The 13,063-nt window shown below is 37.6% G+C and overlaps 1 protein-coding gene across 1 annotated transcript in view; it reads right to left on the reverse strand.

Annotated features, from left to right (window-relative positions):
* CFAP20DC (CFAP20 domain containing) overlaps positions 1 to 13,063 on the reverse strand; it is a 213,288-nt gene that overhangs the window by 97,546 nt on the left and 102,679 nt on the right. The window contains exons 9-10 of the mRNA XM_063291508.1: positions 7,904 to 8,040; positions 2,510 to 2,687 (exon numbers count right to left, since the gene is read on the reverse strand). Coding sequence (XP_063147578.1) covers positions 2,510 to 2,687; positions 7,904 to 8,040 — 315 coding nt within the window. The remainder of the gene's footprint in view (positions 1 to 2,509; positions 2,688 to 7,903; positions 8,041 to 13,063) is intronic.

The following is a 13,063-nucleotide window of genomic DNA, read 5'->3' on the forward strand; positions in this document are numbered from 1 at the left end:
TGGTCTTTCACCTCAGGGAGCTCCAAGAGGAACACCAAATGAAAAACAGTAAAACTGAAAACCAGAAATCCCTTTCCTCAGTTTTATTCACCAAGAGAGCTGTAACATTTTTTAAAGGTTGGATTTAGTCTCTACTGCTGATGCTTTTATAACTGTGAAGCTGAACTACTATGATGTGCTCATTATTTCTGGCTATACAGGTCACCCAATGACATAAATACGTTTTAAGACAATGGATTATACTGTATACTGTAAATAAACTGTAAATGAAACTCTATATGGTGTAGTGGTTAAGGGGTTCATCTGGCAAGAGGGAGATCCAGGTCCACTTCTGGCCATGAAAGCTCGCTGGACAATGCTGGCCCGATCACTTTCTGTAAGCTCAACTTACCTCATAAGGTTGTTGCAAAGGGAAAAAAATGGGAGGAGGGAAGGCTATGCATGCAGCCTTGAGCTCCTGAATGAAAGGTGGGATATAAATGTAATAAATAAAGAAGATGATAAAGATTGTTGAAGTCATACAAGTTATATTGTAATGATTGCCTATTCCAATAAAAGGAGTCTCATCAGTAGTTACTAGAGAAAACTAATTTATTGAATGAATAGTATGCAAAGTACGAAGAAAGCTGAGAATGAGCAAAAGCGCGCCAAATGCAAACTTAAAAAGCCTTGCTCCCGTTGCGAACCCTCCCCTCAGGCTAGCATAGCAACCACCCCCCCAGATGCTAGCAACCGTTAGAATCGGCCTGAGAAAGTAACCTTGAACAGCAGAGATAACCCAAACATACATTCCAGAAGATCACAAGTCAGCACAAAGGAAATTTACCAGCGTGGCCAGGCAGGCACGCAACAGCAGATATGACATGTGAAACGTTACAAGGAACCATAAACATCGGAACGGGAACATGACATATATAGAAATATATCAATCAAAGAGAATATTTGTAGCTCAGGGTTGAACTGTGGAGTCCTTGCTGCTCTCTGAGCCTTGTTTTCTTGCAGACATTTCATTGCCAGACTAGGCAACATCTTCAGTCTGCAAGAAAACAACAATGCTCATAGAGCACCAAGGACGCCTCAGAGAAATATATTTCTGATTGCTAGTTTTCTTACTTGTTATATCCACTCTTCAGCTTCATGCCCACCATGTTATGAATAACTCAGAGCTTTTTCTATTATATTTTTTATTCCCTTGGTCGAGTTAGGCTATTCTGAGAGTGGGCAGAATGCCTTTTAGTTAACCAGTATCAAATCTGAATATCCAGAATATAAACTGCATAGCAAGCTAACCACCCGGACTTTTAATTTTTTAAAATAAAATCTGCTCCACAGAAATACTGAATAGCATAAAAAAAATGACATTGGCAATTAGCTTTGCTAAGAGTTTCACTCTTCCTGATCACTGTTTTTTAGCATATATAAAGGCTTACAAGAATAATTTTAGTTTTTTTCTCTTTTGTTCTGAAAGCACAGAAGTTATTTCTTTATATGCATTTTCTTTAATCCTGCAAACCTTTATCAATGCTCTGAAGCAAATTCCATTCTAGGGGTGTTTGATTTCCATAATCCTTGCAGTGCAGACATTTATATTTTATGACAATTGTTTCAGTGTAAGAGATCTATTCTCTTACACTGAAAAAGCAGTGATGTTAAAAACATAACATTTGTGCTGTGCTACTGATTATTTCTGGGCCATCATTGTAAATTTTCTCAATGGCACAGGTAGGAAGATGTGGGTGCACAGAAGAAAAGTTACAAAAAAGAAATATTGGCAGTCTGCAATCTTAAATTTGAAAGGAATACACATTAAAGTCAACAGGATTTGTTTTGAAATTTGCAAGAGAGGTTTAATAGACATTAAAGGCTAACTCATACATATTTACTCAGTGAATTTCTAATTAGGTCATTCCACCATAATTACGTCATTACAGATATGGTTTTCACTATGATCCCATTTTTCAACTTCAACATTATTTTTTTCCTGTAAAATGAGCTCGTATGTTCAATTGCATGTTGCCAAGCTCTCAACAATGAATTTAGATTAATCAAATGATATATGTAAATCCAAGATTAATTTCAAAGTGATGTGGATGGATATATGAATAAGTCTTTTGTAATAATTCCTAAATATTACATAGTTTTCAGAACGTTCTTGATTCTGGGAATATTCTGAAATCAAATCATGAAGCTCACTGGCTGACATGATGCAACCTCTGTCAACCCAACCTGCCTCACAAGAACATTGGAAAACAATTTAGTAATAATAGAAAATATCCCCTCTACAAGTATCTATTTCCACTGAAATGTCTTATTGCCACCTCAAACATACCATTCTAGCCTTCCTAATTTTAAAATCAGGTCACTCATCTGTTTAAAACTCAGTTGTCCAAGCAATAAAGCAGAGAAAAGTGTTATTAAATCTACTGTATAGTTTCTTGAAGCAATTAATAAAGAACAATACAAAAATGTTGCAGTGTCAGCATTTAAAACTATTGCTTTAGCATCTTACCCTTATCCGGGGAAACCTGGTTTGTGTCACAGATATCTTCTATATTTTCTTGATCTAAAGCCGTATCAAGAGGTGATAGAGATTGTTCAGACTTTACAGTATCTTGTACTGGTTCTGTTCTCTTTTCCAAACTTGGCATTTGGCATGATTTTTTTGTTCTAATGCTTGATTTTGTTACCTTAAAAAAAAAGATTTTCTGAAATTGTATCAATTCAATATAAAATACATTAAGAAAAAAATAAAAGTCAGAAAAAAAAACCCTTAATTTTTTTTTTCCAGAATTGGAAGATTAATTAAAATGGCTAAATTTGGACAGTGGCAGCCAAGAGATATTTTATCTAGATATAAGCTTGTATTACTGGGCTTCGGTAAGTATTTTTTCCAAAATAAATTGGACCTCTATTATATAATTTAAGAAATAAACAGCTAGAGAAAGGGTAAAATTAGGAGATCTAAAGTTATACTGCAAATATTATGCTTCATTATCACACTTAGCAAAAAGAAGCAAAATGTGAAGCTCAGCAGGACAGGCCAGCACCATATTGTCTTACTATACAGGCTACAAACTCAAACCCCATGAGTACTTACGTACCTTAACAGGACGTTTTCTGCAGTAAGATTTAAAATTTTACATTTTGGGCCATTGAAGAAACTCCTTTTTGTCTGAACAAGAAGTTATGTTTCTACCCTACCAAAACAATTGTTTGTTAGCCTAGGAAGAACATGGGAATTGGAAGATGTGATATCCGGGGTAAGAGAACTAAAGCTTCTCCCCACCTGGTGACATTTTGCAAAGGGGGAATAGCAATCTCAGTTTCCCTGGAATTGCTGAGTTACTGGAGTTTAAACCATTTTCCAGCAACCGCCTATGAAATAGTATTACCGGGGGTGGGGGGCAGTGGGAAATTTAAAGCTTCTTCCCCCAGCAACCCTGATCAAAACCACAGTTTTGCCTTAATGATGAAGATCATTCTAATGACAATTGATGTGCTCAACCAAGAGAACTGTGAGGTCAGGTGGCTGACTCCACAACAAACTACAATATAATTATAGCTTCCCAGGCCACAATATATAAAACAGTCAGCATCCATACTGTACAGGACCAATCCAATAAAGAAGATTCTATTTGCAACCATGGGACAGTTTCAATACATTTTTCTAATCTGTCTCACCTTTATCTTGGATTAGATACTTGAAGTATAGTGAACTAGATATGACTGACTGATTGACTACTGACTGAATGACAAGTAATTAATGTTGCTCATGCTCCAGATTAAGTACCAGTTGATTTAATGGTGCATATTTATATACCACACACACAATATGCATTTTTCTGACTTGGAATAACGTAATAGCGCTATGTAATATTTGGATGTTGGTCTGATGTGCCTCTCCATTAATCCCATTGAACAGATTATTTAAAAGTTGCACACCTCTTCCTTGGTTCTGAAACAGAATTGTACTGTTGTGGGATAAAATCTCTTTCTGGCATTATTCAATGTAACCGAAGATGGCATTCCTAATATTAAGACTTAACAAAGCTATTCATGACTATGAATTTCTTCACTGCTGCCTAATCTGTCTAAACTGTGGAAAATCTCTAATCTCCATCTATCAAAAAAATGTTATGTTTAAATCTCACTGAAATTGAAAACCAATTAAAGTGATTCACAGATGCACTGTCACGCAGCTAGCAAAAAATGTAGCAGACCTCTGATCATGCTTCAATATTTATTAGGACAAACAATATAGACATATGCAATCGGACAGAGCATTGCTTTTATTGTATAAAAACATGGTAAGGTCTGTATTTTAAATTCAATATTTTTCAATAAAAGGTATAAAGTGTGTCAGTGTAAACACATATATGCAAACGTATTTTTCCTTAGTGCTTAGCACCATCAATACCCCATCAAAACCTTCAAACTATTTTCTCAAGTGTTGATGGATCTTTTTAGAAACCATTACTTTACACACACTTTGTAATTGCTCTGTTGCACTTTTACATGGGTTATGTTGTGGGAAACGAAGTGTGCATTTAGAATTTGACCAGAAAAAAACCTGAGGGTTTGAATTCTTTTTCATTTTACTGCTGTCAGAAGTGCCAACTGATGAGATATGCTTGGGAGGCTGGAGGGTGGAGATAGGAGCAAGAATATTCATCTACAGTGAGCCAAATACTTCTTACATAATGAATTCTCACTGTGAAAATTTGACAAGGTAATAGAGTGTCATGAAGGCAATTCAGGGCAAGGGCAGGAGGCAGAGCCTTCATTGAAGATTAGCTTTGTGATGTCACCCGAAAGTAAAATCTGATTGATTGTGTAGCCCTGTGACATCGCTATCCTGTTTATATTACATCTGACTTAATACATGGATAGAAAAAGATATTTTAGCTATAGGCAGTTGTCAAAAGGCCAGTATAAAGAAGTAAGATATGTAAGTTGGAGACCTGGGTTTCTTCACTGTTGCATTAAAAATGTTCACTAGTGGAAATTCAGTATTATCCAGATACAAGGCATTGATAAATTTAGGTAAATATTATTAAAAGTAACTAGATTAGCCATATCAATCTGTTACAGCAAAAACGCCAAGGTATTTTGTAGCACCTTAAATTGCTAAAGATCCCTCTGTAGACTAAAGTTTAATATTATAACAGCATTTAAGACTCTGATTTCAGGCCTCAGTACAGGATGGAAACGGCATTGATCGTGCTTGTGGCTGGTAACAGTGGGATGTGGGTTGTGTGTCCATCCTTGCTCTCTTTGACCTCTCAATAGGTCAAGTGCCGATAGAATGTCAATAGAATTAGGCCTGAAATCAGACTGAAAGTGGTCTACTGGAGATAATTTGCTTCTTCCACAATTCTCTGACACTTTAGTGCAACTACCTTCTCTAGAAAGGAAAAGCTGCAGACAGGACAAAAGTTGTCCAACAGTATCAGTCCAATGATGTTTTGCTGAGGAGTGGGTAAACTCACTGCCTCCCTCAGAAATGGTGGGACCCATCCCTCTCTCAAAAAAGAATTCACCGTTGTCAGGACCTAACTGCATGTCACCTCCCAGGAAGCCGTGGCTTGCGAAAAGGGAAATGGGTCCAATGCAAAGGTGGCTGAACTTACAGTTCTAACTCATACTCAATCAGGTTCACTCCTTGTGGTCTCCTCCAGCAGTGCGCTAGGTTCTCTTCTCCCCATTTCATCTCCCTCCACTCCTCTGTAAAACAAGGGGAGCCTCGAGATTCATGACAGAAGAGAGGCTGCATAGGTAACATCCAGTCCAAAGCCCATGCCACCCTCTCATTCCAGGCAGCAACCGAGGCTCCGGCCAAATTGTGCACCAGAGCTTCAGGCACAACCCCAAGCTCCCTCTCAAACCTAACAGGGTTCATTGGTTGCCTGGGGCAGACCAATCAAATAGGTCCAGCCTCCCCATGCCAAAAAGCAGCACCCGAGAACTTCTGGGCAACCAAAAAGTGATCTGGCCATGACAGAGGAGTGATGGTAAGCTCCCCAACTTCAGATCAGTCTGGCACTACCCCAACAGAAAAATCAGATCCAGGGTATGACCACTGATATTTGTCAGGCCCTCAGTGACCTACCTTTTCTAGTTTTTTTGACTCACTCATTTTCCCTTTTTACAGATGGGAAGAACATTAGCTCTTCTCTATACTTCTGGCACTTCCCCTGTACCCCAGCTGTCAAAGATTATAATAAATGGTTCTGAAATCCCATCTGCCACATCCTTTAGCATCCTGCAATGTGATCTATTTTCTCCAAAAATTGTGCAGCTCTGAACAGTTCCTCTCTTTGCACACTCCTTTGTCTAGTGCTCCTGAGAAAATAACGAAAACAAAACAACCCAACCCTGCTCCTGTTGGTCATTCCCTGTCTCACAAGAGTGCCCAGGTTCTGGGCCAAGTTCTGGGCCAAGTGTGGTCTAAGAGGAAATGCTAGCCTCAGCAGCTGGCCCTTTCTATATAGGCTCGCCTTCCTCTGTCAGCTGCTGGCAATCAACCAGCTGTTTCCTTTCTCTTCTGTTTCATTTGCCATCAAAAGCTATTAATCTGGACATTCAATGCTACCTCAGGGTTGGGGGCAAATGCCTCCAAATACCAGTTGCAGGGATACTATCACAGGAGTGGGGTAGAGAGTAAGGAAGATGACCTTGAAGGAGACATGTAAGCTCTGTTATCTAAGCAAAAATGTATCTTAAGCCCACAACAGACAGCTCCCTAATTCAGTCAAGTATAACAGGGAAGAGGAGGTTCAGTACAATCAGACTTGCCAGAATCACTTGTTTTGTGAGATGGGCAGCTATATAAATTAAGAAGGAAGGAAGGGTTCTGTTATGACAGCCAGTTAACAATAAAAGTAGTTTTAGCTTCCTGTGGAGTTGATTTCCTGGTCTGATCTACTTAGTAGAAATCACAGGTATATCTTCATCTCCTGCTTTCAAGCACCCCAGAGGAATCCAGTCCACAAATACATGAAACAGTTTTGAACTAAGATGGGCTTTGGCGTGATTTAGCTGGGCCATTCCTATGGTCTTTTCTGGGGCACCAGTGACACTTCCAAACAGCATTAGACTGCAGTTGCTCAGGCTTTTCATTTTCTAAAAACACTGATGGGACCCATTTGGGCCCAGAGGCATTTTTTGAAATGAAGCGCTGTTGTTTTGCTTTGCAGCATGCCCACCTCTCCTTGTCCTTGATCAGTTGTTTTTAAGGTGTATGGAGGTTGGGTGGTATATGAAGCCTGGTACATGCGGAAAGTAACATCTGGGGGCATACAGGCATCTCTGGATGTCATATTGGGGACCTCAAACTTACTCTATTACACTACCAGTTCTGATAAATGACCAAATCACAGACTAAAGATGGGTACCTTTGAGAGACCAGGCACCATAAAGCAGCCTGTCAATCTTTCAGAAATATGAAAGGGTGTAGTCAATTTTTTTGCACTTTAATTTTGTTTTACAGGTGAGAAAGGGAGTGGGCAGCCTATGGGAAGAAAACCTCTCCCATAATCCCCTATATGTTCTGAAAATGCTGTTTTTTCCTGTCCTATTTTGGGCCATTTTTTAGGTTTAGGAAGGCAATCAAGAGCTGTCTTTCATAGGCTTTCTGGTCCTATTCCAGGCCTTAATTTGGGGAAAACACATATGCCACCAAACCATAATTATTTTGCTGGTGAGTTCTGGCAGAGAGATTTTGAGGTGCTGGGCAGGTACATACTGTCCATGGGATGCTCATTCTGTATAAACCCTCACTTACCCCATTACTAATTGACAAGACCTAGATTTCTTTGCCTCTTAAATTGTTTTCAGCACAACAGTGTCTTTCTATTTGCACATTAGTGGTGTCAGATTAGTTCTTAAGAAGAATGTATCTTACCTCCCCAGATGTCCTCGTTGTGAACCTTCGGCCCGAGAGAGGAGGTGGCCCAAGAACTTTAGATCCAAATGCAATGTGGGATATATCTTGACTCTTGCTGTTGCGTATAGTAGCTGACACTCGGTTGGTTGGAGGATCTATTAAATAGCAAAACAGATAATTAAAACTTTGATATTTTGAACCATGATACATAAACAGTGGTTAATATACTTTTAACAGGTCTTACCTTACACAGGTATTACCACAAACATTCATTCTAGCTAGACAATCCAGAAACAAAACATGGCAATGATCTATCTTGCTTAGAAAATATTCCTACAACTGTCAACCAATTTTATGTGGAATGTTAATGTGAAGAATTGGTTGTTAAGATGGATGGCCATACAAATTTGCATAATAAATATATAAGTGGCTACCCTGCAATCATTCTCATGTAGTTTATAAACCTCTGGTGGCAATCCTTGTCAGAGCTGCGCTTTCACCGCAATCCTCGAGTGGAGCTGGAAGAAATCAGCTTGAGACCAGTTCTTTAACTATTTACAGTCTTTACTATATACAGCAATTTACAAGCTAATTCTTACACAGCAATTATACATGGCAAATTCCTACTCATAGTAACACTCACCACCACTTACACTATCCCCAACACAGAACTGTTCATCCATACTACTTATATAAGCACTATTATGTGCTGAGTCACTTTGCAGGTGTTGGCAATCACATCTCATGATCCTTCTCCCCTACTTACTTACTGCTCTCAGCTGTACAACAGCCTTGGCATTTCCTCATTCACACAGTAAAATTCCTTCGACCTTGGGTATACCCTGACAATCCTTACAACGTAGGTGATGTCACCTCAATATAATGGCAAAGCAACTATTGATAAGTTCATCAGCCAGCAAATTGTATGCTAAGTAGAAAAAGTGGCCTTACCTAATGAATATGTATCTATCTGGTCTGCTATGACTTCTGTGCTATTCAGAACAGATTTCTCTGGTAATTTTTCTCCTTATTGCACAAACAAATAAAACAACAGATCCTAAAATCTGTTCCAACTACCAATTCTGAGACTCACTGTATTTGAAGAAACAAAAATGTTTCGGTAAGAATGTGATTTTGTTTAATTAGCTGATTTGGAACTGAAGTAATAGACAAGATCTTTCTGTGGCCCTGCAAACAGAGTTCTTCCCAGTAGCATGTATTTAGAACTGTCTCAATTTAACTGCTGAACATACATCCTTACATTTTTTCAGTTATTAAATTTAAAATTTGAAAGTATTAGCTTCTGGATCATTCATTTTCCATTTTCTCTAAAAAACATTCTATTTGGTTTAGTCTTGGTTAAATAAGATGTTTTAAGATTCTACTTGTCATATCATACCTTTATATTTTAATGAGAATCGCTTCCTATTTAGTCAAAACCATTTGCCTAGTGCTTTCTTTAAAATAAAAGGGAACTGCAAGCTGTAGCGCAGAGAGCTCCTTTTCACTGTAAGTCTCCGTAATATGGCAGTCCATTCCAGTGCTTTCTACTGGCCTACAGCTGGCCAGCATCCCCTGGACATTGGGTTGTTTTTCACTTTTGACATTTCTTTCAAAGGAGATTTTCAGAGAAATTCTCAAGGGTGAAGTATGGTATTCTTGCACTTATTTAATTACAAGGTAGCCAAAGGCTGTATATGAATGTCCCTTCTTTCACCACATACTTATGTATTTGATTCATATGCCACTTTTCTGCCCAGGAGGTAAGTACAATCATTCTTCTAATGGTACAGCCTTTCTACTTTCTCCTGTTTCAATTTAATCCCAAGGAAAGACTTCAGGAACAAACAGTTTCCATTTTCAGATTGAGACATGTCAGGCAGAAAGGCTTCAGAATAATCAGCAGTAGCCAGCTCCATCATCTCCAACGATTACGTTCAAAGAGAAATTTAAAAGAACTTACTAAGCTCCCTGAAAATAAAGTAGAAAAATAAAAGCATCTTTCACTGGGAAAGGAAATTTGTGAGAGGCTGAAAGCCAGGTTTTGGCACAATATTCTTCCTACCAGCCCTGCTGCTATTCTTTATTGTGTGTAAATAGTGCCATTGTGATCATGTCAGAACCAGCAATTTCTTACATTTGCTTCAGAATCTGTATGTAGCAAAAATAAAACAGACTAGCCAAACAAAATTAGGAATTTCAAAAAATAAAAAGAACAATGGAATACTTCCCTCAGACTTGATCATTTTCATTTTCTTTTCTCTGTCCCAATAACCATTAGGAAAAGAAAAGTTTTAAAAAAAATCTTTATCATACTGATAGCAATTAATTGGCAATACCCATACATACAAGTATTTCCTAATATTGAACAAGTAGGTTTAGGTGAAAATTGGGGAAGGTAATTTGGGCTTTTGAGTTTGACTGGAATTACACTGTTAAAATAAAATGGAAAAGATGAAAGATGGAATTTCTAATTAAACTGAAGCTTAAAATTAACAAAATACTCATTTTCTAAGAAGGTCTGGTTTGGGGACTTTGAAAGGAAGGGAATGCCGTAAGAATTCACCTCTTATTCCTACTGCTAGATTAAAAATAAAGATTAAACTCTAAAGCTCAAGGCATTCATTTTTAGTTAACAAGAAGTAAAAAAGTGGTATAGCTCAGGGATATAGCCACTAATTATTTTACTACTTTACCAACCAAACCTAAAGTTGTGCTATTTTAATTGCTTTTAAAAAATAATTTTGTTTTCCATTAACATTCTTATTATTTTAACTATTTTCCACTTTCGGTTTCATGGAATTGGTACATGAAATATTAGTTCTGCAATATAATTATATATTTATAGCTTATTAAGTTGTATTTCTACATAATTGAAATATACATTTGGGGAAAGTTCAAGCTGTTTCCCTGGTTGCCTCCATGCTGATACTTTATACTGTTGATATATAAATTTCCCTCATTTAATACAACCCCTGTGCACAACTCCCAAAGCCAACAGCATATGCAGGACTGCGCACAGCACAGCACTTCTTGACAGGTAAGACTGATATGAGGCAATATGAGAGTGACCTATGAGTCTCCAGAAGGCTATCATGTGGCAGAGTGGACAGGCATTTCTTTAAACCAAGAGCAGGACAAGGATCAATGTATTAAAACGAAAAGAAGGGAGATTCAGGCTAATTATGACATATGCACACGTGCACGCACACACACACACACACACACAGAGACACTCCAGCCACTATTCTTTCAGGGCAAACACTATTATGCAGAGCACAGAAAAAGAGCACAAAATGGTGCATCCAAGAAATTAAAGGCATGAGATGGGGAAAACAAAAACAAAAACAAAAAAAACCCAAAGGTGTTATGGTTAAATTTAGTTTACATCCACACCATTCGCACGTCTCCATTCCTTGCTTCCATCACAACTTCATGTGTGTGGTCTTTTGTTATTTAAATTTCTCATGGCTCTCTTTCTGAATACCTCATCGACTCCATCCATCCAACCACACTTTCATGGTCTTTCCTTCCTTTTCAGAGCATTCACTCTTCTTTCACATATTCCTAAATTCATAATTTGATCCTCACTCATTCTTGCTATATGACCAAATCATGAGACTCGCTTTTGTATTCACATTTATTCAACACCCATTCATTCTTAACCCTTCTCTTCTTCTTTTATCACACATTCTTCTTATGTATCCCATTCCCTCTGTGTTCAATTTGCTTTTATCATTCTCCTGATATACTCAATTCTGTCTTCCATTTAACCCATGGATGGAAGCACTCTTATCTACGACCATTTTTATTTTTATTTTTACATTCATTAGATCATATATCCTCCAATATGCCACCATTTGCACATTTTAAAATTTCTTCCTTTTTCCATCTTTAATAAACATTCTATCAAGGTATTCAGATTTATCTACTTATTCCAGTTTTTTTTTTTTTTGCCAAGTACACATAATTTGTAATCATTCAGTCATTTTTTTTCCTACCTTGGTCTTTGTTACACTTATTTCCAGACCCACACTCCTCATGGCATCGTACATTCATTGCAAATAATTTGGCTTTGCAGCCAGCAACATGACTTAATTTTCTTTCCAAAGTACACGTATCCTCACACCTCTAACAACACCACAACTACAAGTATGTGTAGAAATATGCAATAGCAAAGAATCAAGCTAATTTGGGGCAACAAAATGGCCCTATTTGGGTGATGTGGTTCGGGGGATCTTTTTCAGGGGCACTTTCTTAGGATACTAGGGACCACAAGTGAGGCCCTTAGTGTGTCCATGTAACCCAGACTTAAGGCAAATTGAAGCCAGACTAGAAATTAGATGACCAGGTTTTACTGTAGAAAGCACTTTCTATGGTATTTATTTTACCACTATTCTTTATGCAAGTGTCTCATTTTTATTCAGAACTGATAAACTCATCATTTCTAACAGGTGAGGAAGCTTCTGAAATCCCTAGGTATTGACAAGCACAATAAGTGAACTGAATAAACAGGGATATGATTTGCAGTAAATGGACTATAGGGATGCAGGTTTATTAAAAAACCTCAAGAAACTTAAAACAGAATTGGACTGAGATGTATTTTTGGAGATCAAATCAATACAACCATATTGTATTTTGCATAGTGAGGCAATGTAATTTCCACATAAATGCACCTGCCTATCCTTACTAACAGTAGCAAAAAGTTGAGGGTGCTGCTCCTGTGGAAACAAAAGCACTTGGGAAAAGATTGCTAGTTTTTAAGTAAATTACCAATTTTGATTTGTGCTTAGTGGACCACTGCATATTGCTATTAGCAAGGTGAGCTGTTCAATTTAAGCAACTGGGCTTGATTCTGTGTTCAATTAAACCATGGTCCCATTAATGGAGAAGAAAAAAGCTTCCTACATTCCTACATTGACTAACAGTCAGGACTTAATCTGGCCCGGGAATTGAAGGAATTAATAGTATAAAGTGTTAGTCAATTTACACAAATAATGATTAAGTGGATACATGAGCGTTTTATTAATTTTGTTGAAAGCATTCAGAACAATGAATTGCTCTTTGGTAGAACAAAATTATATTTGTAATTCAGGGAAATTAGTTGTAAGCAATGAATCAGAAATTTTCAGTCTAGAAAGAAGAAACAAACATGTATTGAGATGGAAGGTTTACCAT

Source organism: Candoia aspera, chromosome 2, assembly GCF_035149785.1.
Source record: "Candoia aspera isolate rCanAsp1 chromosome 2, rCanAsp1.hap2, whole genome shotgun sequence".
Taxonomy (NCBI): Eukaryota; Metazoa; Chordata; class Lepidosauria; order Squamata; family Boidae; genus Candoia; species Candoia aspera.